Source organism: Carassius carassius, chromosome 26 (assembly GCF_963082965.1).
Source record: "Carassius carassius chromosome 26, fCarCar2.1, whole genome shotgun sequence".
NCBI classification, from domain to species: Eukaryota; Metazoa; Chordata; class Actinopteri; order Cypriniformes; family Cyprinidae; genus Carassius; species Carassius carassius.
This window is the reverse complement of record NC_081780.1, coordinates 12,970,334-12,996,254: the sequence shown is the minus strand read 5'-3', so window position 1 is coordinate 12,996,254 and position 25,921 is coordinate 12,970,334. Positions and strand designations below refer to the sequence as shown.

At 39.3% G+C, this 25,921-nt stretch overlaps 1 protein-coding gene across 3 annotated transcripts; it reads left to right on the top strand.

Annotated features, from left to right (window-relative positions):
- LOC132105832 (cadherin-related family member 5-like) lies at positions 1-20,713 on the top strand. Of its 3 annotated transcripts, XM_059511266.1 has the most exons (16): positions 2-202; positions 4,482-4,586; positions 5,527-5,732; positions 6,347-6,403; positions 6,481-6,573; positions 6,734-6,820; positions 6,999-7,109; positions 7,224-7,394; positions 13,979-14,069; positions 14,164-14,270; positions 14,495-14,695; positions 14,784-14,915; positions 15,755-15,833; positions 16,438-16,631; positions 17,117-17,137; positions 18,551-19,710. In XM_059511266.1, the coding sequence occupies exons 2-16, from the start codon at positions 4,520-4,522 to the stop codon at positions 19,220-19,222; spliced, it is 2,289 nt and encodes a 762-aa protein (XP_059367249.1). In that variant the 5' UTR covers positions 2-202; positions 4,482-4,519; the 3' UTR covers positions 19,223-19,710. The 3 variants fall into 3 exon arrangements, with proteins under 3 accessions (XP_059367250.1, XP_059367249.1, XP_059367251.1); XM_059511267.1 differs by lacking the exon at positions 17,117-17,137 and having other exon boundaries at positions 1-202; XM_059511268.1 differs by lacking the exons at positions 17,117-17,137; positions 18,551-19,710 and adding an exon at positions 20,085-20,713 and having other exon boundaries at positions 3-202.
- Positions 20,714-25,921: the final 5,208 nt, after the last annotated feature.

Below are 25,921 nucleotides of genomic sequence, written 5' to 3'. Positions count from 1 at the left end.
CTCTCGCTCTGAGCAGCCCTGACTTAACTAGCCAGAGAAATCTGTTGCGTTTTGCACTGTGGCTGCCCGCTGTCCCTTGTGGCGCAGGTTTGAGCCCCCCTAAGAGGAGAGACATGAGCCGGAGGACAAGAGCGGCCACCGCAGGAAGTGATAGCAGGATCCCCTGAGCTCAAAAACAAAGGATAAACACCACCGATTAACGGTGAGGAAATACTGAGGGCTTTTGGTCTAGTGTGTGATTGTGTTGTTTACACTTCAAAGGAGATTGACAACTGGTGCTTTCTTGTCAAGACTGTAGCGAAAGCTCACTTTCCCAGCATGCCATGGGGTTTTGTAAAGCTCGCTGTTCAGACCCGTTTTTGTGATTGAGTAAATGTTTGATGCAAACAAAAGTGAGTTTTTCCAGCTGTAGTCAGCTGTTTCATTTGTCTTCGATCAGAAAGTCTGTTATTTTTCAGTTTTCCGAATGGCTCTGCTTCATACTAGCTGCTCTAATGAGTCTGATGGTCTCATCTAAGGAGACGGCATCAATCATTACGCTTCTAAACATGCTGGACCTCGCTTCAGTTGCCAGTCTCTGTAGTGTTTATTAATGTGTTTCTGCAATTTCTGAAGATTTAGCAATAAACCTTCCTCTTACATTTACTGTAAAATAACTGATATTATTTTATACATAAACTGGTGCCACTGGGGTGGTACCCTTTTAAAAGGTACCTTATTTATACCTGATTATTTATAATTGATTGCGTATTAATACCTTACGTGAAGGGACATTTCACCCCAACCTAAAAATGATGTCAGCATTTACTCACCCTTTAGGTTGTTCCAAAACTGTATGAGTTTCTTTCTTTTGTGGAATATAAAAGAAGATATTTTAAACATATGGGCCATTAATCACAGAAGTCAAATTCTGAAGACTTTAACACATGAGGCCCTCTATTTTACCATCTGTATTATGATGATGCTTTTAGGTACAAACGGTACCAGGTTTTTTGTATTTTTTTATTTTTTTAACAAATGTTGTGACAAGACTAATACTTACCTTTAAAATGGATAGTTCACCCAAAAAGGAAAATTCTGTCATCGTTTAATGACCCTTAATTTTTAGTATTTCTTAGTATTTCATAGTATTTCTTCCATGCTATAGAAGTCAGTGAGGACAAGCAACGATTTGGTTACCCACATTCTTTAAAATATCTTCTTTTATATTCCACAAAAGAAAGAAACTCATAAAGAAATAAATGCTGATTTAAGGGTACCACTTCAGTTTATGTATAAAATAATAAATGCACTGGCAATCACCATTGAGGAGTGCACTGCTGTATATCATCTCTGCAAATGAGTGCTCTCATATGTGAGATTAGACTAATCACATCAAAACAATATAATACAGCGACGTCGCTAATTCTACATATACTTCTGCTAAAACTCAGAAGAGCTTTAATCGGCAAAGTGGTCTCGATCAACACTTGCAGACAAACTCAGACATGCAGAGACGTGCATAATAAATAACAGACTGCCGTGTGCAGCAAGAATATTATACCATATTGTACTGTAATCCCATAATCTTGAGACCTACTTCCTGTTTCGCATGAATTACTCGATTTAATCCCTAATCACATGCAGTCCACATACAGTCATCCTGTACCCAAACAATCATTGATTACATATTTCTGAGGTCCCACTTTATATTAGGTGGCCTTAATACTATATTTAATGTAATCATTTGGTACAATGCACTTATTGTGTACATTCATGTTTTTACATTGTACTTATATTTTAAAAAATGCCTGCATGTAATTACATCTGTAATCAATTTGTGTAATTACATTTATAATTATACTGTTGACTTACCCTATACCCATCCCACCAAACCTGTCCCTAACCTTACCCACATCCCACCTCAATAGCAGCAAAAGTATTTTGCAATACAATATGAACACAATAAGTACACTGTACTTTTTGTTTTTATTTGTACTTAAGGCCACTTAAGTGGGACCGTTTCTCACATGGTTAACATGGTTATCCATACCTCATGATACAGGATTACATTATGACATATTTTAATCAGTCCGTTCCCCAGAAACACAAAATATTAATTATTAGACTCTTTAGTTGCCAATTGCCAAAGTTGCAATTCAACTACTAAATTATGAATAGTATTATTTTAATGTGCTGTTAATAGGCCTTGGCTAGAAGACTGACAAGCAGTGAATAATAAGAAAAAATGAATACAATCAACTAATGCCAAAATCAAGCTGCTAAACTTACACATTAAAATGTTTTATAATAAAACTGTAAATTACACTCTATACATCAATAATGATTGTAATGGCTTTGCAAGATAAGCATCCTAATGTAATGTACAGTAAATACATTACGTATGTATGTTATTGTAGGCTCATTATAGCACATAACAGTGAGTCCCTGGACTGTTTCTTCTTTATTGACCAAGGGATCCTGGGCTTTAAAAAAAAGCATCCCTCCAAAAATTTGTGGTCAGTAAGATTTACTAATTAATTTATTTTTAATTAATGTGCAGTTTTATGTAGCAAAGCTGCATTCATTTAATCAGAAGTGACAGTAGAGATATCATAAAAGATTTAAGTTTCAAATAAATGCTGTTTTTTTAACGTTCTATTCAACAAAGAATTCCAAAATCTGTTCAACAAAAATATTCAGCAGCACAAGGAATTGTTTTTAACATCAGCATATTAGAATATTTACGAAGGCTCATTTGTCACTGAAGACTGAAGTAATGACTGCTGAAAAGTCATCTTTGCTATCACAGGAATAAATTATATTAAATACACTCAGCAGCCACTTTATTGGTACACCTGTTTAATTGCTTGGTAACACAAATTGTTAACCACTCAATAACATGGCAGCAACTCAATGCATTTAGACATCTAGATGTGGTGAAGATGACTTGCTGAAGTTCAAACTGAGCATCAGAATGGGGAAGAAAGGGGATTTAAGTGACTTTGAACGTGGAATGGTTGTTGGTGCCAGATGGGCTGGTCGGGTATTTTTTAAAAACTGCTGATCTTCTGGGATTTTCACGCACAAATGGTCCGAAAAAGAGAAAATATCCAGTGAGCGGCAGTTGTGTGGACAAAAATGCCTTGTTGATGTCAGAGGAGAATGGGCAGACTGGTTAGAGATGATAGAAAGGCAACAGTAACTCTAATAACCACTCGTTACAACCAAGGTATGCAGAATACCATCTCAGAGGACCACACCAGGTACTGCTACCGTCAGCTAAGGACAAGAAACAAAGGATTCAATTCGCACAGCCTCACCAAAATTGGACAATAGAAGATTGGAAAAACGCTGCCTGGTCTAAAGAGTCTCAATTTCTGCCGCGTCATTCAGATGCTAGTGTCAGAATTTGGCGTAAAGAACATGAAGCCATGGGTCCATCCTGCCTTGTCTCAACGGTTCAAGCTGGTGATGGCGGTGTAATGGTGTGGGGGATATTTTCTTGGCACACTTTGGGCCCCTTAGTACCAATTGAGCATCGTTTAAACGCCACAGCTTAGAGTACCTGAGTATCTCCTTCCCTTTATGACTACAGTGTACCCATCTTCTGATGGCTACCTCCAGCAGGATAATGCTACGTCACAAAGCTCAAATCGTCCCAGACTGTGAGGTGTGTTTTTGACATTACCTGGTCTGAAGGACTGTCCATATAACCTTACTCAAGGAGGACAAGAGTGATGGTGTCCCCTAGTGGTCATGTGACGAATCCACTGTAAAGGTATAATTCAACAAAAAATGACAATCCTGTGATTATTTACTAATCCTCATTCTGTTATTTATTTTCTTGTGTAGAAAAAATCAGCTACATAAAATATGTCCTTTTAGAGCATGCCGGTTTGGAATAAGGGAATTACATAATGAAAAATATTTTTGCATGAATTATCCCAACAAAATGATCTATGATTGAACAGTAAATGTGTAATTATGTGTAGTAGGATGAAACGTGAGAGGGGAAACAACAGTTCTTAGGCAGCTTTGCAGGTATTATGTGAGGATTTGAAAAAGCTCTTATGTGGAGGGGTGCGTGGAAGTGGAAGGTGGAGGATCAAAAGTGCGGCCTGGAGGTCACGTAACCGACATCACTGCCAGGCTGGTGGCTTGACACTGGCTAAAGACATCATAATAGGTTTTAAGTTCTAGGAAAGATCTTGGGGTGAAGACTTAACATGACTAAAGCCCAAGCGAAAGTAAATAGACACTGAGAGGTGAGACTGTGTGACGTTCTATAGTAATTCATTTAGCGGTTTGATTCGACTCACTTGAGTAACTTGGCCGATGAATGTCAAATGGTGGCATGACAGTATAAATATGCTTTGTTAATCTTCTGATTTAATTGACCTTTGGTGTGAATGGGTAAGTCTGCTCTTTGTGACAGGTAATATGAGTACTCTAAATCCTTCAGAGCGATTGACTGTCAGGGTTTGGCATTTCTTTTACAGCGGGAACAAGGAGACGTGAGCCCAGGGGAATATCCACCATGCTGACACCATGGAGATTGTTCCTCTGCCAGATGGCACTGAATGTATTCCATCACATCGCGAAAGGTAAACACCTCCGTAAAATCAGGATCCGCAAAGGCTAATTTTCATGAATCGCTGCTCTGTGGTAATATATGTAACAGGCATGGTTATGAGGATGTGAAAATGATAATAAGTCTTAGAATGACTCTCTGCAAGTAATGAGTCTCTTTCACTCAGCCTATCAGGAAAATAAAGGCACAAGTGAGATTTTTTATTTATTTATTTTTTTGACAGATATTAGATGGAGAAAGGAAAGGAAAGGAAAGCAAATGGAGACTTTTGCATAAAGCAAACATTAAACTGTGTTCCCAAGTTATTTTTACTCTCATTACATGGCAAATGTCAGGATATTCGCCAATCAAAAAATTTAGAGGCCCAAGTCAAAGGCCTCATGATGTGTGTCTTATCGTGGCCTTGTGGTTCCCACTTGCTGTCTCATCAAATATCTCAGACCAACTTATATAGACAGTGTGCATTGATTTTATAATTCTGTTCTATCAACAATCGTTTGAATATAATATTAATTTAGTGAATTTAATTTTGTACATTAATATGAATATTAAATGGAATAGTTAATGTAAGTGTTTATTCTGAATTCTGAAAAAAACATTTCCAAGGTGTTAACTCTATGAACTCTTCTAATGGAAAGTCAGAATTGGGAGTATTACTTTAGAATTCTAAAAAAGAAAATCTGATTTGTGAGCTGTTAATTACGAATTCTGAGAAAATGAGTCAGAATAGTCAGACAAAGTACAAACTTTGTGTTATAAACTTAAATCTAAAGTCTAAATTCCAAGATGTTAACTCACAACTGCATATAATAGACATAAACTTCGATACAGGAATAGTTGGGCAAAATCCTATACATGTTACAATTATCCCTGCTATTACAAAGGTGTTGTTTTATAAATATGGATGATTTGTGTAGTCTTCTAATCTAATCAGTCTCTCATCTGAACTGCAGCCAGTTTATGCCTTGGTGGTCAAGACATATTTGCCACGGTCCGAGAGAACAGTCCCACTGGAGAGATCATAGCCAACATCAGTATCAACGGAGACCCTGGAGCAAGCATCCGCCTGTGTCTCACAGGAGAAAACGCGGACTGGTTTTACCTTGACGGCCGAACAATCCGACTCAACTCGTCGTTTTCAAGGACCTTAGATCGAGAGGTGATTAACACAGTAGTGTCTGTTAGCGTGTGGAGGGAAGCCAGAATAACACTGAAGCATTAGGACTGCCAGCCAACACAGTGGAGGAGTTTTAAGCCACAGTTTGGGGTTTTAAAATAGAATGTCTATAAATGACAAATGTTATAAGTTATATAAACTCTATATATTCGACCAGATTCACCTGTTGAGAATGGGGCAAAATAACACAAAACTTTACAACGCTAAGCAAAATGAGCATAAAACAAGAGACTTTTTTTTTGATAACACTTTAGTATAGGGACCAATTTTCACTGTTAACTAGTTGCATAATAACATACCTATTATGATCATAGTGGTTGTTTATTAGTATTTATAAAGCACATATTCTGCATGTCCATATTCTACATCCCTAATACCTAACTTAACATCTACCTTACTAACTATTAAGACGCAACACATTATTAATTTATTGAGGCAGAAGTCATAGTTAATGGTTTGTTTATAGCGAGAATTGGACCTTAAAATAAAGTGTGACCATTTTTTTTGTGTAATTTTTGTTTTGAGTGATAATTGTGATAAAAAAAATAAAATAAATGCAACTCTATGCAACTCTATTTTTCTGTGGTAATTTATAGGTGCTGGGATCAGTTCTGATCGCTGCTTTGACATGTTATGAAGATAATGTAATAAGGGTATGGTATAAAACATAATAACTAAAATAATGATATTTCATAATGGAGCACTTTTAACCCTCAGTTTCTCATTTCAGAGTCGATATCGAATTATGGTGGAAATACTGAATGAAAATGACAACATGCCATATTTCCTTGAAGACACCATTCAGCCACGATATATAAGTGAGGTAAACTCACTTTGGTCCATTTTTACTCCAGGTTTTACTCTGTATACTGAATTATTTCGGAATTAGACTCCTGTCTGAAATGACCCTTTGACATGCGTGTTTATTTTAATGAAACATTAAAAACCTAGAGTCCTGACATCTGCTGACTCTCTTCCTACAGTTGCTGAGCGTAAACTCGATGGTGTTCACAGTAAAGGCTAGAGACGGCGATGGAGACACAATCACTTATCTGACCGACAAATCTACAGTGAGTGATACCTTCGATAAAAGTCAAAATTAAAGATGAAAGGCTGAACAAAAGGTTATGCAGTAGCCTCAATCGGTCTGTCTGCAGCTGTAAAAATATACAAATGTTATTAGAGAACCCCTTTTCCTTTCCACAATCCAAGAGAACATTCCCAGCACTGTGTGTCTCTCTCATTCAGGCTGATGCCTGCTATTTTAGGATTGATCTGCCCAACAGCGGGATGGTGATCCTGGATAAACCGTTGGACTATGAGACTAAAACCCAGCTGCAGGTGGTCATATTTGCTGTGGTATGTAGTACACGTTATTCACATATGTGCTGACTGGAAATCACAAGACATTTATGTGCTGGAAAATAATCATAATGAAGAGAAAACAGTTTGAACTGCTATTTAAATCAACAGGAAACGACCACAAAAGAAAAGTACAGCACAACAGCTACAGTCACTGTGAACGTTGTAGACGGTGATGACCAGTATCCTCAGTTCCAGCCGTGTGCACCTGTTTATGAGGACGGAGATCATAATATCTGCACCAACCCTGTGTACAGTGTTAACATCACAGAGACAGATGAGGTATGAGGTGATTCATTTAGCTGAAATTAATAAATATACTTCGATTACTGTTCAAATGTTTGAAGTCAGTACATATAATAATAATATTTTTATTCTGCAAGGAGGGTGTCATGGGCTATGTTCCATTCAGCTTAAACACTCCCAAGAAACTCCAGGACACAGTTGATTCATTTCCATGAAGTTTACTGGGAATTTTGTGAAACTGCAATACAGTACAATGAGATGTCTATATTATTAATCAAACTCAAATACACAATAACAGTGTAAGTAGCACCACTTAACTAACATAGCAGTGTAGCCTATATGATAAACACAATCAAGCTAGTAGAAACAACCAGCAGCAATAAACAAACTAATTTAACCGTCTCAATAATCTTACTAACTTAAAAGTAAGCAGTAACCAAATATTACACGATGAGAAATACTTACAGACGTTGCCTTAGCAAAAAGGAAAAAGGAAAAGCGATCGACTCAGAACGACTGATAGAGCTCACACATTCCTGTAGCTGATTACCGCATGGCAATTTTACTTCCTATTTCCCCACATGCACTAGTACTAAGTTACTATGGTTACAAGATAAACAAACCACACTGAACTGCTGAAACAAACACATTTTCAAGCGGCATGACACTCCCCGCTTGGGGTCTTTAAAGAGCCCACATTAATTAACAGAATCAGTCTTTGGAGAGAGAAGCAGAACCACTTCTTTAATGGGCCGAGAAAAAGCCTTTCTGGTTCCATCCTTGACGACTTCCACTTGAACCTTCCGGACCAGTCCATCTTCTCCTGGAAAGGTTTTTGTGATAATGCCCGTAGGCCATTGATTTCTCTTTGCCTGATTGTCTTTCAAGAGAACTATGTCTCCTTCCTGGAGGTTCTGCCTTTTCCCTTGCCATTTGTGCCGAAGCTGCAATGTTTTGAGGTATTCATGTTTCCACCTGTTCCAAAACATGTCTGCTAGGCCCTGAACCCGCTTCCATTCCTCTCTGATGAGATGCGCTTCCTCAAAGCTTCCTTACGGAGGAGGAGGAGCAGATCCTGTCTTGAGAGTCAGGAGCATTGCTGGGGTGAGGATGACAGGCGATTCCGGATCCGATGATACTGGGATGAGCGGTCTAGCATTCATGATTGCAGCTACCTCAGCCATAAGTGTGGTCAGAACTTCATGTGTAAGGTGAGACCTCCTCTGCTCAAGCAGCATGCAGTCCAAAATACGGCGGGCAATGCCAATCATGCGTTCCCAGGCGCCACCCATATGGGACGCGTGGGGCGGGTTGAATACCCAGGTGCAGCTCTGTGTGTCCAGGTACTCTTCCACACTGTTGAAGCCTGGATTAGTCTTGTCCATCTCCAGCTCACGAGAGGCGCCGACGAAGTTAGTTCCGCAGTCAGAGCGAATCTGCTTTGCAGGGCCCCTGACTGCAAAGAACCTCCTCAAGGCATTGATAAAGCTGCTGGTACTCATTGCTTCAATTACCTCGATGTGAACTGCCCTTGAGCACATGCATGAGAACATCACAGCCCATCGTTTAGAGTTGGAGACTCCTCCTCTTGTGCGGCGTGAGACAATGTCCCATGGTCCAAAGACGTCGACACCTACGTAGGTGAAAGGAGGTGCTACTTGTAACCGTTCTGCCGGCAGAGCTGCCATCTGCTGATGTTCAGTCTTCCCCCTCAGCCTTCTACAAGTGACACATCTGTGAAGCAGACTGCTGATGCAGCGTTTAGCTCCTACCAGCCAGAACCCTGCCGCTCGAATGGCACCTTCGGTCAGATGTCTTCCTTGGTGTTTCACTGCTTCATGATAGTGAGACACAAGCAGGGTTGCGAGATGATGTCGGCCAGGAATGATGATGGGATGAGCCTCGTCCGTGCTCAGATCTGACTTTCCAATCCGACCTCCCACTCTAAGAAGTTGATCGTGGTCCATGATGGGGTGCAATTTCCACAGGCTGCTGGAAGATGGGATGTTGGATCCTGAGTTGATACACTTAAGTTCCTCTGCATAGCACTCATTCTGGACACTCTTCACAATGCACACTTTGGCCCTTAGCAACTCTTCCTCTGTAGAGCGACAGATGTGCCAGCCCTGACATTCATTCTGGGTGGAATGGGCAAAGGAACGAGCCACGTGGATGAGGTGCGCTATGGCCGTGAGGAGAGTGCTGAACTTGGAGAAGCGTTCAAAGCGTTGTGGGTGCACCACATCTCTGGTAACATGTGTGAGACTTGTCACCACCTGAGGACGCACTTCAGAGTCAGTGTCAGGGTCAATAAGGTTATAAGTCTCTGGAAGCTCAGGTGAATACGAAGATGCATCATGGAGAAAGGCTGGTCCTTTGAGCCAAGTTGTGCTGCTAAGCAAAGCTGGTGTCACAGTTCTTGACCCAATGTCAGCTGGGTTGAGGTGCGTTGGGACGTACTTCCACTGACCAGAACATGGTGATTGATGGATTCGTTGGATCCTGTTGTGTACATAGACATAAAATCTCCTTGTTTGGTTCTGGATGTACCCTAATACAACCTTGCTATCTGTGTAGTAGGTGACGTTGTCGAATGTTGTGTCCATCTCTGTGACTACCATCTCGGCGATCTCAATGGCGAGTACAGCCGCACAGAACTCAAGTCTAGGGATAGTTAAACCAGGTTGGGGGGCCAACTTTGCCTTCCCGAAGACGAAGCCAATCTCAGTCTGTTCTTGGTGGCTTGTCACCTTTATGTAGGCAACGGCTGCTATAGCCTTGACTGATGCGTCTGCAAAGACACAGAGCTCTCTTCTTAGCGCACCTGCGGTGGAGAAGGACGTATAGGGGCGTGGTATCTGGAGCCCCTCTAGGTCTTGGAGTGACTGTTTCCATCTAGTCCACTCAATCTCCATGTCTTTGGGAAGAGGTGAGTCCCAATCCTCTGATTGCGTGGTGAGTTCCCTGAGTATCAGTCTTCCATGAACCGTGATGGGTGCAAGGAACCCTAGAGGATCGTAGAGGCTGTTCACGGTTGAGAGTACCCCTCTGCGAGTGAATGGCTTCTGATCATCTTTGATTTGAAACATGAAGGTGTCTGTGCGCATGTTCCAGAACAATCCAAGGCTACGTTGAATGGGCAGATCATCAACAAAGAGATCTAGGTTGTTGACGTCCTTGGTGCGATCTTCGGTTGGAAATGCTTCGATGACTGCCAGTCGATTTGAAGCAATTTTGTGCAGCCTGAGGTTAGAAGCTGCAAGCATCTTCTGTGCTCGCCCGAGGATGCTGATGGCCTCTTCCTCTGTGCCGAAGGACTGTAAAGCGTCGTCAACGTAGAACTCGCGGTCGATGAATCTTCTTGCATCACTGCCATAGTCGGCTTCTGCTTCCTTAGCTGCCCGTCGCAGACCATACACTGCAACGGCAGGCGAGGGACTGTTCCCAAAGAGGTGAACTCGCATTCTATAGTCCACTATGTCGGAGGTAGGGTCGTTGTTTCTATACCACAGGAAGCGGAGAAAATCGCGGTGGTCCTCCTTAACGACAAAGCAGTGGAACATGTGCTCAATGTCGGCGGTGATCGCCACCTGTTCCTTCCTGAACCTCATAAGAACACCTAGAAGGCTATTATTAAGGTCGGGCCCAGTGAGCAAAACATCGTTGAGTGACACTCCTTCACATGACGCGCTGCTGTCGAAAACCACACGGATTTTATCTGGCTTCCTAGGATGGTACACACCGAACAGGGGCAGGTACCAGCACTCTTGTCCAGGCTGCACTGGCGGGGCAACTTCTGCATGTGCCTTCTTAAGCATCCTCTCCATAAACTCTAGGAAATCGGCTTTCATCTGTGGTCGTTTTTCCAATGAGCGCCGGAGTGAGACAAGACGGTCGAAAGCCTGTTTCCTGTTGTTAGGCAGCCGCTGTCTTGGCGACCGGAAGGGTAAAGGTGCAACCCAACTTTTGGAGCTGTCCTGATAGCACTCAGCTTCCATTATCTTCAGAAACTCTAGATCCTCCATGGATGGAGCGAGTCTGTGGTCGTCGGGAGTACGAGCGAAGACAGTCTGCCCCAGGCAGTCTCCACTGAGCATCATTAAGCCACAGGTGGAGGTAGGTGCAGGATGATGCTGAGTTTTAGGCACTTGACCAAATACCTCTTTCACTCTGATCTGGTTGTTGCATGGCTGAAGATAACTCGTACAACCGTTCTCTAAGATGGCTGTTTTGTAACTCCTCACTTCAAGTGGTCTGTGGGCACCTCCAAGACACACATCGCCGACGACAACCCATCCTAGGTCAAGCCTTTGAGCAAACGGTGCATCTCCTGGGCCACTTATCTGTTCTCGGACCTTGTGTGCCTGTAAGATGTCTCTACCCAGTAAGAGGAGTATTTTGGCGTCTGGATCCAGAGGCGGAATCTTGTCGGCGATGCGCTTCAGGTGGGCATGATGGTAGGCTGCTTCCGGCGTAGGAATCTCGGAGCGAACGTTAGGGATTTGGTTGCACTCGAGGAGTGTAGGCAGAGGAATGCTCAATTTCTGGTGCACCGGCTCCACAGTGTATCCGCTGGCTCTCCTCCCCGCTGTCTCTGAACGCCCCGCACAGGTCTTGAGAGTATATGAGTAGGAGCTTCCGGAGATCTTAAAAACCTCAAAGAACTCCGACCGCGCCAGGGAGCGATTGCTCTGCTCGTCCAGTATGGCGTACATTCTCTTGGACTCCTCCCTGCATCCATTTGGGAACATGCTGACGAGACAGATCTTGGCACATGCTCTGGCACTCAATCCTTCACCACATACTTGAGTGCACGTCGACTTGACCTCCTGGATGTCTGCTCTGTCCTCCTCGCCGCCGTCCTCTGAAGTGGAAGGGGACGACTTAGATTTCCAGGTAGGTGGGCAGGGGTGGAGCGCTGTCACATGGGCAGTGCTCTCACACTCTGTACATTTTAACTCAGCAGTGCAGTTCTTTGCAAGATGAAGCGTTGGCGAAGCATAGTCACTCCCTCTTCTGACGGATAGACCCCTGCTGCATAGGCTGGCTTGTGTCGACACATAGGCGGCGACGAGCTGGTCTTTGGGGGACTGGGCTGTTAGCCTTACTGCATACTTCGAAGCCCATATCTTGTAAACCAGCCACGAGAGCATTTGCCTCTGCAATGGCAGCATCCTTTTCTTTTTCGTCATTTAATGCATCAAGATTAGCTTGAACTCGTGCCTGCTCCACTTTAAGTTCAATTTCCTTTAGCGCATGTACCGCTCTAGCTTGCGCTGCTTCGGCCTTTGCCTTTGCCATGGCGACGGCCATGCTCATCTTCGAGCTGGACGATGTACCAGATGAGCGACTGCTTCTTGAGCGCACAGTCTCAGTCTGGTTATCTCCATTTCCTTTTTTATTGTTGTTACGTTGTGACATTGTGACTCACCGCGTTTTCAATATCAGGAGAAGGAAGCTAGTATGTAGCTGACAGGGAGCTGTAGCGTTAGCCGCTTATCTCTTGGTATTGAGTTGCTCTGTAGGATGGCAATCCTTGTGTCCCTCATTAGCTGTGCCGTCTTTTCACTGTCATGGGCTATGTTCCATTCAGCTTAAACACTCCCAAGAAACTCCAGGACACAGTTGATTCATTTCCATGAAGTTTACTGGGAATTTTGTGAAACTGCAATACAGTACAATGAGATGTCTATATTATTAATCAAACTCAAATACACAATAACAGTGTAAGTAGCACCACTTAACTAACATAGCAGTGTAGCCTATATGATAAACACAATCAAGCTAGTAGAAACAACCAGCAGCAATAAACAAACTAATTTAACTGTCTCAATAATCTTACTAACTTAAAAGTAAGCAGTAACCAAATATTACACGATGAGAAATACTTACAGACGTTGCCTTAGCAAAAAGGAAAAAGGAAAAGCGATCGACTCAGAACGACTGATAGAGCTCACACATTCCTGTAGCTGATTACCGCATGGCAATTTTACTTCCTATTTCCCCACATGCACTAGTACTAAGTTACTATGGTTACAAGATAAACAAACCACACTGAACTGCTGAAACAAACACATTTTCAAGCGGCATGACAGAGGGATTAACTGATCAAAAGCAAGACATTTATTATCTTACAAAAATAAATAAATAAAATATTTCAAATAAATTACAAATAAATGCTGTTCTTTTGAACTTTGTATTCATCAAAGATTCCTAAAGAAAAAAAAAAAGCTATTACTATTTTCACAAAAAATATTAAGCACAGCTGTTTTCAATGTTGATGATAATAACAAATGTTTCCTAAATAGCAAATCAGAATATTAGAATGATTTCTAAAGGATCATGTGACACTGAACTCTAGATATAACTGCTAAAAATTCAGTGTTGCCATCACAGGAATAAATTACATTGTCAAATATATTAGCTACTAAACAATTCTTTTAAATCGTAAATAAGTCATAAAATATGATAAAAATGATAACAAATGCAGCCCTGATCGACTTTTTCCAAAAAGTTCTAAGTTATAGTACTAAGTTATATAAGTTAAATAATAAAGTGGATTTGTGAAGCTTGTTGTCTTTACCTGTATGTTTACAAATATAATGCTCTTTATGATCTAGGATGCTGTGCTCTATTTTTCTCCGGAGCCCATTCGTGCTGAAGATGGAGACAAAGACATACTGACTCCTCTGGTCTACAGTATTCTGTCAGGTGAGTTTACTGTATGTTCCATTGATTTATAAACTATTTAATCCTTTAAATCTCCATTATAGTTTTTTTTTAAATATTCAAAATGACTTTCTAGGTGATGACAAAGGCAGATTTACAATCGACTCTAAAACAGGAGAGATCTCTCTCAGGCAGCGTGTTGAAAACAGACTCCTCACGCCTTCATTCAAGCTCCGCATAATGGTATGACGAGATAATGTCAGTGTTTATGAACAGCAAAGAGACGGCTGATTTACCACGCTGATCTGCTGTATAGTGTTAACAAGGACACAGTATGGAAGTACTTCAACTGCCATATTGCAGACCATAATGCTAGGCAATAAAAAGAAATTGCATTGAACAAAAAAATGTGACACAACAATGACATCAAAGTTCTCATCATAACTGCCCTTTGCAAACTCTGACAGGCTGCTCAGGTGAACGACCCAAAGAAATATTCAGTGGCGACGGCACTGGTGCATGTGGTGTCAGAGAACCGATTTCCTCCATTCTTCAACAAAACCATCTACAAAGGGTTCCTCATTGAGAGCTCCAGCCCTGCCACACTGGTCACTACCTACGGGAATCAAGTCCTGGTCGTCCAGGCCATCGACAGGGACTTCAGAGATGTAGAGTGAAAATATCTCCTCTATAGGAAACACTTTAAAAAATGCCTGCAAACCGGAGTATTTTATCTCTTTTTTTGCTCTTTTGCAGGGAATAAATCCAAAGATCCATTACACAATGCAGCCCCTGACGGGTAGCAATAAACTGTACCACATTACCCAGGATGGCATTGTGATTGCAAAGACGGACCAACTCAGAGCGTTCAACCGACACATTCTGGAGGTGACAATTATGATATGATCTACATCAGGGTTCAGGAACCTTTTTTTGACCAAAAGGCATGCCTCTGATTGGTCATTGCCTTCAAGAATTCACCAGATATGTCTGTGATTGGCTATGCTACTCAACGTTCATCATCCTTTCAGTAGCGGATTCAGTTCTCTTTGCGGCTTATTGCGCTTTTACTATTTCTTTTTTATTATCAAGCACATTCCACTCTTTACTTTCTCATTCATCCGTGTTTCTTCATTAATTAATTAAAACTGTCCATCCACTGAAAGCTGTATGGATTATCATACAGTGCATAAATAAGACACATTTATAGGACATAAAAGATCTGTGCTGCAAAAGCGAAAGTACATTGTTAAATGTTTCGAAATATCTCATGGCACAACAGAGCACCAGTTTCAATAAAATTATATGCTTTAGTCCAGTCACTTTTTATGTCATTTTTAATTTTGCCTCTGTTCTAAAAGTCTTTCGTCAATACCAAAAACAAGCTAAGGGAACTTTAGGTTACCATAGCATTAGAGGTTTGCAGTTGATTGCTGACACGAACAGCACTGAACACACACTTGACCGGTGCAACTGTAAATATATTATTCTTCGAAACTTTTCATTTACTTTGGTACTGTAGGCTATACAGCAAAGGAGTTGGCTGTAAAGAGCTGAAATCTATTGTCAAATTTTTTAATGTATTATTTATTGATAAAAGGTGAGAGAGCTAGTGTGGCTCACGAGCCGCTGGTTCCCGACCACTGATCTACATGATTTGCCTTATAGCAATACATATTTGTCATAACATCGCTGATGATGTGATGCTTTTTTATTTTTTATTAAAGGTGATTGCAACAGATGAAGAGTCAGGTGAGACAGCCCAGGCTTCAGTGGATATTGAAGTGCTGCAGAGGGGACAGCCAGGTAAATGCACTTAAGATCTTGAGATTTCTTTAATATTAAGATTATGTAACTACAATTAACTCTCCATTGTATGAATTATGTTTTAACAATGAAATATATTTTTTTCTATATCTTTTTCTTACATTAAAGTGATAAAACAAAATTAAAGAGTAACCTTTTGAGAATTATTTATATATATATTATAAAAATTTTTCTTAATTCAGTTCATATTTCTTGAATATTGATAGATTATTGATGAAACTCCTATAACCTGAAATTGCATTGATCATTATCATTTATCCTTATTGCTCCTAAAAAATAAAATTTTGCCATGAATAGAGGGTCAAACCAAATATGGATAATAGTTTTCACAGATCATTCGTCTGGTAAATTTGATTATTCATGGTTGATTTAAGAGGAACGAATAATGGGTTCAATTAGATTTAGCCTCATTGCATTCCCATTAACCACCATGCTCCTCGGTGCCCTACCTTTGGCATTCGTTTAAAGCCAAACTAAATAATAAATCTCTTGGAGGTGCAATACACCGAATTGACCACTAAAAAAAGTATTTTTGAGCGATTTGTAATTTTTTTTTTCTTCCCACTTCTAAACTCTCTGATAGTTCCCAGAAGTCCATTTGGTGAGGAACGTCTGTTTGGAGATATGAACGCAGGGATGGCCGGCGGCATCGCTGCCCTTGTTCTGATAGTGGCTGTGATAGTACTATTTCTCATCCTCTGGCTGGCCAAGAGACGACGAGAGAGACGGGATCCAGCAGACAGGGGCGCAGTAGCTCTTGGGAAACACCCAAATGTGGTAAGAGCTACTATATTTTATCAATCATACCAAGTTGTACCCTTCAGTCCCTTTGTGCATTAACACTGATGGAAACGCAGCTGCCTATAAGACATTTGGCTATTTTGACTGAACTGGGCACTGTGATAATCTACCTTTTTTATTTATCTACAAGTAGTAGTAAGAAATGAACTAAAAGCAACACCAGCTGAGCTTACATCCTTACATCCTGAGAATATGCTACAATCTCAGAAAGTCCACCAATGCCCTTTTTAAAAATAGTGTATTTAGTGTATGATGACCGTATCTGACATACAGATGTTGAAGCAAGACTTTTGCACTGAACAAGGGAAAACTACATAATAAATAACCTCTTTTAAGTGGAGCAAGATTACTGTATCGTCAAGAAAAAACAGACTAAAACATCATTTACAGTCAGAAATTTAGAAAAACTTCCTTCCCTTGTCGTTTCCCCCTCACATTCCTTTTTAATTCCTCTTATGTAGAGCTTAAGATGGTTTCAGCAGGTAAGCACTTGACATTAAGTAGCTAGACGTGTTCTGCAGTGACACTGTCCCTTGTGAAGGTGAGATAAATTTTCGGAGAATCTGGAAGCCGTATACTACTGACAGGCTGGTTTAAATGGGATTGTCGGTGTTACAGTTTATCATAAACATGGTGCACCATTTAAACTGGTCAGTATACGGAGCACATCCCCCTGTGTTTGATGCTTTGGTATGGTTCACTGTGTATTTGATTGGTGTGTGGCTGTTATTATGTAGAAAGGCGTTTGGTATCCATGTATTTTGTGTTACATATTTAAGCTTAATAAACACTGTTGAAAATGTAGCAATTGTTAAATTGTGTTTATCGATTGTTTATTGACTCTTGAGAGTTGAGACAATGTCACACTTTTACCTGCCATTAGTTAACAGTGAAGACAATCATTATGTTCCGTATCATTTCATTTACTGTTTACTCGATCACAAATATAAAATAAGCTTTATATATTTTATTTTAAATAATTGTGCTTCTGTCTTTTCACACAATCATGATATCTCACCTCCATCAGAAATGAAAAAAAAAAAATAGAAAAAATACAGATTTTTTTTTAAGATAATTTCATTTATTTTGAGGAGGTCCTGCTGGTAACTAGCAATGCTATAAAAGCAAATTAACATATGCATGGTTTAATAAAGCATGATGGTAGCAACAAGACGGAACTAAAAATCAGTTATTGCCCCATGCTTATTATATTTCTAATAATAGTTTAATGCTATGTTTGCAAACATCTATTATAATTATTTGACATAACGGATCATATTAACAAGTAACATATTATTTTTCTGTCTGATGTGCATTACAGCTAAAAAAAAAAGAAAAGAAAACATCTTAAAAATCTGCCAATATTAAAATGATTAAGGTCTTTTCTTTCCATATTCTAAAGGCCATACAGGCTAAATTAAATTAAATTAAATTAAATTAAATTAAATTAAATTAAATTAAATTAAATTAAATTAAATTAAATTAAATTAAATTAAATTAAATTAAATTAAATTAAATTAAATTAAATTAAATTAAATTAAATTAAATTAAATTAAATTAAATTGTCCTAAAACCTTAAATCAAAATGTGTTCTTGTCTCAGGACAACTTTGATGAACTTTTTTGTTCCACTTTAAATGCTGGCTACTGTATATGACATAAAAAAAATTCTAATGTGCGTTACAGTTTAAAAGAGAATAATAATTCAAATTCTGTGAGAAAATAAGCAAGACGTTGCACTAAAAAGATTGATCCCAAATAATTCCCTGTAGTTTGTCCCATGTCTCAAGAATCAGTGACACACATAACTACTCTATAATCAGCGCTGGACCTCAGCAGTGGATTTGTCACGATTGTTCAAGGCAACCCTAAATGCCCTTTCTCCGTGGTCAACAGGTCAATTCAGGATATCCCATATCGCTTATAGAGGATGCCTCCTACCACAACGAGGCATTCATTGACCATGAATACCCCAGTGATTTGTACACCAAAACAGAAGACATGCTTCCTGCATCAATCAGGGCATATGAGTCTGAAACGTCCACGGCACCGCAAGACATGCTACCCATCCTGGTGCTTCCAGAAATAATACCCACAGACACCTCATCTTCAGCTCTGGCCAATGGGAAAGCGTTCGGAAAATCAGTCTCTTTTAAAGACGACACAAGAGCAGCAAAGGAGACTTTGCCCAAAAATGAAGGACAAATTTTAATTGTATGTAATCAAATAGAAAACAAAGCGGATATTTCGATGCCTGTCATGCAGCAAGACACTTTTGCTCCCACTACAGCAGAAAGTCCTGCAGAAATGTTTGATGTTTGTTGCCCAGATACTTCTGTAAGACCCAGAGAGGAATGTATGTTAGCTAATGCTAATGAGGATGATGAAGATGACAATGATCCATACAAGAACATGGCCTCTGTTATTTACAGCAGTGATGAAGACACGGGGGAAGATGAGCCTAATGATTTAAGGCACTGTTACAAACATGGGCAAAACCAGTTTACAGTTGACCACATGAAGGCCATGGGATTACAAATCGAGGATTCGGATGAATTGCAAGCCTGATTCGATTCAAAGTCGTTTTCATCAAAAGCCAAATCCTCACAAGTTAAAACAACACAGGGCTCATGAAATAGGACAAAACTATGTATAATCAAACTTTACAGTTGGCTGAGCACCTGCTTTTCAAGTTTTGCTTATTCCATGTTTTCCTCATGTTGAACTGTTACAGAAATACACAGACAATATAGTGCACATGATCAGCCTTAATTAAGAATCAGTTTAAATGAAGTTTTGATGACTGTGTTACACATAGTATTACATATATATTATACTCTATGTATTTTTAAGATATTCTGCCTGAAATTGAAGTCAAACCCTGAACCTATGAAGTATGTATTGTAACTAAATGATTTATTTTAGCCTTTAATGTTCTGATTACTGATGTCTGCTGTCTCTTGTTGAGTTAAAAATACTCCAACACATAAATGGTTGAAATAAACTGTAATTTTCAATTTAGTATCTAAATAATAAATACAAGTTGGAGAACACAATACTCTGTGCAAAAACTGATGCATTGCCATGTTTTACTAAAACAAAAGCTAAATGCTGTTGAATAGTCTGCTGCAACATATTGCATTTGTTGTTTGAATTTATGACATACAGTATGATGGATTCGATGATATTCAGGTGCTTCAGGATTTCTGGAGATCCTGTGAAATGGCTCTATACATTACTCTGGAGCTAAAATATATCATTTCAGAGCATTTTTTGCTTTTGGAAAACATCTTGGATTCTACACAGTAGAGTCTTTGTTGAGGTAAAACTGCTTAAAAGCTTCAAATTGTTTTGACAAGGGTGCACAGTTCATCTTTTACTTGAAATATAATGTAAAGCTCTGATGTGTCCTTTCTCTGTTTGTCTGCAGGAGGCATCATCACCCATCTCACCTCGCAATGTGTCATAGGACTAAATCAGCAGCATCACAAACATATTTGAGAATACTCTATTTCTAGACGCACATGCAGTCAAGATATCTGTGACAGGACCAATAACATTGTGAGAGACAACATACAAATGGAGAAGAACATACAAATCTTTGTAAACAGCTGTTTTTGTGGCATTTTGCGTAATTCTGGCATGTTTGAGTTTTGTGTGAAGGATACGGGAATACAGTCCCTTGAACCCTGGTCATGGCAGCTTATATGTTGAAATATGTATGAATCTTTGGATCTTTGTGAAAAACATATTCATTTAAATCTCACTATACTGTATACTGTTCAAAAAAGGATTTATGTACGATTTAAAAAAAAAAAACATTTTTTTGAAAGAAGTCTTATGCTCAACAAGACTGCAAGGCTAAAAACAGTAATGTGGTGCAATATTACTGTTTTCTATTTTATTCTATTTCTATTTTATTATAAAATGTCATTTATTGCTGTGATGGCAGAGCTGACGTTTCAGCGGCCAGCAATCCAGTGGCTCCATGATCCTTCAGAAAGAATTATAATGTACTTAAGAAACATTTCTTCTTATTATCTGTTTGAAAACGTTTTGGTTAATATTTTTGTGGATTATATATATATATATATACTGTACCCTGGGAAGACTCAGTGGACGAGGCATACGAGCGAAAAAAACTACGCTATGCTGAGCTAGCTGCTGAAGCACAAGATCGTGGATGGAAAACTGAAGTCCGTCCAGTGGAGGTGGGGTGCAGAGGTTTTGTGGCAGTGTCTACCACCAGACTGCTTGGAGACCTGGGAATCAGAGGCCAGAGCCTGCGCCAGGCCATCAAAGCAATGTCGGAGGCAGCTGAGAGAAGCAGCCAGTGGCTGTGGATAAAGAGACAAGACTCTTGTTGGGCTCCAGCTTGATTGGGTGATTGGGGGGATACACTGCGGGGATTGATCACCCCCGTAGGGCCTTCCTCAACCAAGGATGTCTAGTTATAATGGCCGAAACATCCTATGAAGTTTGAGGTGTACTACTGATGATGTGTCCCTCGGACCACCCATCAAGGAAGGATGCCCACCTGAAAACTTCACTGTGACAACTACACTGCCAAGGTCAAGCATATTCTCCTGGTACGCGCTTGCACTTAAAAGGATGCATTACATCTCGTCCTGTGTTTCCTGAAATCTATATATATATATATATATATTTATTTATTTTGTATTTATTATTATTAGCATCAATTTTCAAAACAGTTGTGTTGTTTAATATTTTTGTGGATTTTTTTTTTAGGATTTCAGATTTTTTTTCTGACGTAAATATCTTAAATGTCATTTTTAATGTTTTTTTTCCCTCTAAAAGTAAATCCAGCCATATCATAAATGATAATACCATGTATCACAGTGCTTGATGGTAGCATGTATTAAGTGTCTCTTGTCACTTGTCAGAAGGAGACTGTGATGCAACGAAACAACAGAAAACTATTTTAACAAAAAAAAAAAAAAAAAAAACATAGAGCAGAAATATATACAGTTACTAAAACCTGTAAATGTTGGGTTCACCAAAAAATAATAACGCCTTTTTGTTGTTCCAACGCGGCATGACTTGCTTTTTTCTGGGCAATATTCATGCTGCTCTCGTCCATACAATGACAGTGGGTCAGAAGCACCTAATTATGAACTATATTCCAAGTCCTCTGAAGCCATATTAGGGTTCTCCGTGTTAAACAAAACTAAGCTATTTGAAATGTGCTATTTGGTGAACATCTCAAGAACAGAATTAATATTATATCTGGGGTTTGTGCTGTCTTATGAAGTGTGATCACAAGAGGACGCCATTAGACCATTTTCCTTCTGTTACAGCTTTTTTTTTTAACGTGCTATTACTTTACTGAACGTGTATGGCTAGAAGGGATACAGCTACGGCCGGAAAATAACAATAAAGAAAATTCGCCACCTATCACATTCTGTTTTATTATCGTCTGCACCTACCCCATCCCTAAACCCACCTCTTACAATAATCCAAAAACAGTAAATGTTGTTCAGCTTGACAAAAATGAGGCAGTTGATGTGCGTATGCCCAGTAAGCCCCGGTGGCTGACTGTGGCTGTATCCCTTCTAGCTTCAACTACAGCACATCTGCATGCCTATAGGCTACTTGAAAAGTAAGTTCTTAAAAAGAACAACAATTGTAGTAAAATAATCTACTACTTGATAAATATAATTCAAATACGTGAAAAGGAATTCGAAATTTGTGGCCTTCTAAAAGTTTTTGTCAACGTTTAGGTCCACACACAGCTAGCCTATAAACAGATGATAACAAACGGATGGAAAACTGACATCTTATAGGCGTCTCTCAGATGTTTGTACACAGCAGACGATGTAACGATCTTTAAGAGACATCTTGCAGATGTAATTGTGCTACAGAGTCCAATTTTGATTTTATAAGGTCTTTGGTGGTTTCAAATTAACGTGTTGACATTTAATAAACACAAAACGATGCAAAACACCTGTTTGTGTTTGTCGGACAAACGTTTAAACATTTGAATGGGAGTATAAATGTGCTTGTTGAAACGACCGCGTTGACCACTAGAGGGAGCGGGTACATATATTTCATTTCAATTATGCTTATGAAAAGTGTTTATCAGAGTAAAGTGTTGAATTAGTGCAAAACATAATTTGGCCCTATAAGAAGTGTGCTGTGCTGTGTGTGTGTGTGTGTGTGTGCGTGTGTGTGTGTGTGTTTGTGTGTGTGTGTGTGTGTGTGTGTGTGTGTGTGTGTTTGTGTGTGTGTTGTATATTGAGACAGTTCCTTGAGGTTTCATCGCTAGTTTGTTCTGCTTAGCTGACCATGATAGCTTGAACTAATATACTCATACAATAACATACAGTCACTTCACTGCTCACTTTCCTTGTAATATATAAATACCCATTGTCACTCAATGAATTAGAAAATTGTAAAAAGGTAATGAATAATATTTCATGTCTGAAGTAAGAAGTATTGAGATCATACGTGAATATGTAAATGTGCACAAGAGCATGAAGATATTGGCATGTTTTTTCTTCTGTATGTCTTTTAATTCTGTCAGGCACATGGACTTTGACAGACTGGAGAGAAATGCTGCCTAATGTAACGGGAGGACATGCACGTAACAGGCTGTGAATCAGACATACACATCCTGAACACACACACACACAGAGTGCCATGGCTTAATCAGCTAATAGTGGTGAGTGGGACTGTATCATGCTTGTAGTGCTGAATTAATTTCAACATTTTCACAGCTGAGATCTTTTACAAAAACACAATACCATCACAACACATCACGACATGATTTAAAGGAAAATAAATTAAATGAGGACAGCCTTTTTATTTTATTTTAAATTATTATATTAGTTCTTCCATACAAAATTGTGTGCTATGAAATGTAAAGTTGTCTAAGCAGTAGACTACTAATTGTTAGTGGATTAACGACCGGGTATTTCCAGTTCATCCTGCTAGTAGTTGGCAAACAAGGTTAGTAAGTGATTTTGTCACACTAGTTCAATGTTAACATATAATATCTGCTTATACTTGGTTTTAATGTTGTTTCTGGTGTAATCCCTACTGAAAAAGTAGAAGAACCCTGCTTAAACCAGTTAAAGTTATTTACTGAGCTGGTTTGAGCTGGCCTCGCAGCCCTGAGCAAACTGACGTTTAGCTGGTTGGCCCTAAAACCTACCCAAAAAAAAAAACAGCTTAACCAAATGGTTTTAAGCAGGGATGCATTGCCTCATAGACTTAAATTTTAAATATAGTATTGTACTCATGTTTTTGCTTTTTTTTTTACAAATTGAAGTATAAGTCAAAATGGCGATTGTGAATATATAAAGTTGAGCTTAGTGGAAGTTCATGCTTAAGTTTATTTATAAAGCACATTTAAGAAGAAAAAATGTTATAGCAAAGTGCTGTACAACATATTCAAATGGAATATCTACAAAATCACACAAATAGATTTAATTATGAAATGAAATGGCATGGTTTATTTCTGCAGTAATCTATCATTTTTGGTCATTGAACCTGGAATATTTAGTGCAAAACCTAATCCCAGTAGAGACACTACCAAAGTTTGTCATTGTATTCAGTCTCATAGCTGTGAGTGAATGTGATGTGCAAAAGAACATGAAGCAGTAGACATGTTTTTTTGCTTAAGTTAAAAGGAGTGTCTCTTAATGCACTGCCAAAGTTTATTATCCTTGTTGAAGAAGTTCCCTCCAGCAGAGAGACAAGTGTTGGTTGGCGCTCTGGGTCTGTCGTGGTGTTCCCATGCTGTGACAGATGTGTGCGAGTAACTGCCAGGCCGCCATGATGGATCACACCTCTCTACCTGCTGCGTCCCAGCGAGCTCCTCTTGTTTATATGCTGCGTCTGCAGCTGGGGTGCAATACCATCTGTCACTTTCAAAGACTTCCATGATTAGGAATGATGTTTGAGAGCATTTAATCCAAAGTTAGGTTAAATATGTGTCCCTTAACCTCAGTGAGGATGGTTTATGAATAAAAATGAAAAAGTTAGCAACTCTTACTCTTAACTTAAGGATGATATTGCTCACAGTGCTCTTAGTCTTATGGGAAAAATAGAGAGAGAAGTGGATGAGTAGATTTATGTATGTGTTATCTCAGTATGTCTATGACACATACCCAAGAGAGCCAGAAGGAGATTGCTGCTTATGTAAGACAGTGATTCAGTCTCATGCGGATCTCGTCTTATTACGTTATATTCATACATTGTCATGTAAAAAATGTGTTTGTGCTGTATAGCCACTGCTGTTTTGCCGTGTAATCAGATGAGGCTTGGTTGACAAGTAGCAGTGAGATGCGGAGATCTTTATAGTGTAGTATCTGTGATCCTGAGCTTCCTCTGCTGGTGTCTGCCAGACGAGGCACATCTGCTGTTGAGAGCTGCGAGATGCAGACATCTGTCTGCAATCAAGAGCTAAAACAGCCAGCCATATCGTGTGTGTCCTGACTGGAGAAGTGGTGCTAGAGTCTTAAAACTGTATTTTATAAATGTCATCAGATGTCAAAGCATTTGTTTATAACGGTCCAGTCACATGTGTGAGGTTTCTGCTTTATATTAGGCCATAAACATTAAAGTCGGAAGTAAAAATGCATGGCAAGTGCCCAGTCCTGTTGTATTGTCAATACTCCAGTACTTAAGGGGGTGATATAGTTGCTACTTAACTTATTTATTCAGGTAGCTAGTTAAAACATCTATAGCTAAATGTTTAAAGGTAACATTCTTACCAAAAATCCCTTTAAACGGTTTCTCCACCATGAAGGGTGTTGATCTGACAGAGAAAATTGTCCCTATAAGAAGACATTTTACGGTAAATTTCAACTTTATTGCCCTTTCATGCAACAGTGGAAGTATAATGTATTTTCTTTGTTATGAACTGCATTCTGGCACATTTCTGACATGACATACATGTAGCTAGAAGCATTAGCATTTACTTTAATAGAATGCTTAAGGAATGAATCCTAAAGCTTGGAAACAAGTTAGCATAAGCACTTCTGTTCAGTTTTTGGAATGTGTTTATGTTTAAATGCTTGTAATATGGTCTGTGGTTGAAACAATATCTGCCACATTCCAACTTGTATATTTTAAATAAAGAATGAAAGAGTTGTCAGAAGCTAAGTTGTGGTAAGACATGCGACTTAAGTTTAATTCATAAAAGTTAGTTTGATTATTTTCATGAATTAACCTGTAGAAATAATGAACTTTTGTTGGCCACATATCTGCAACAATCCAATGGAAATTGGATTAGCCTATTAT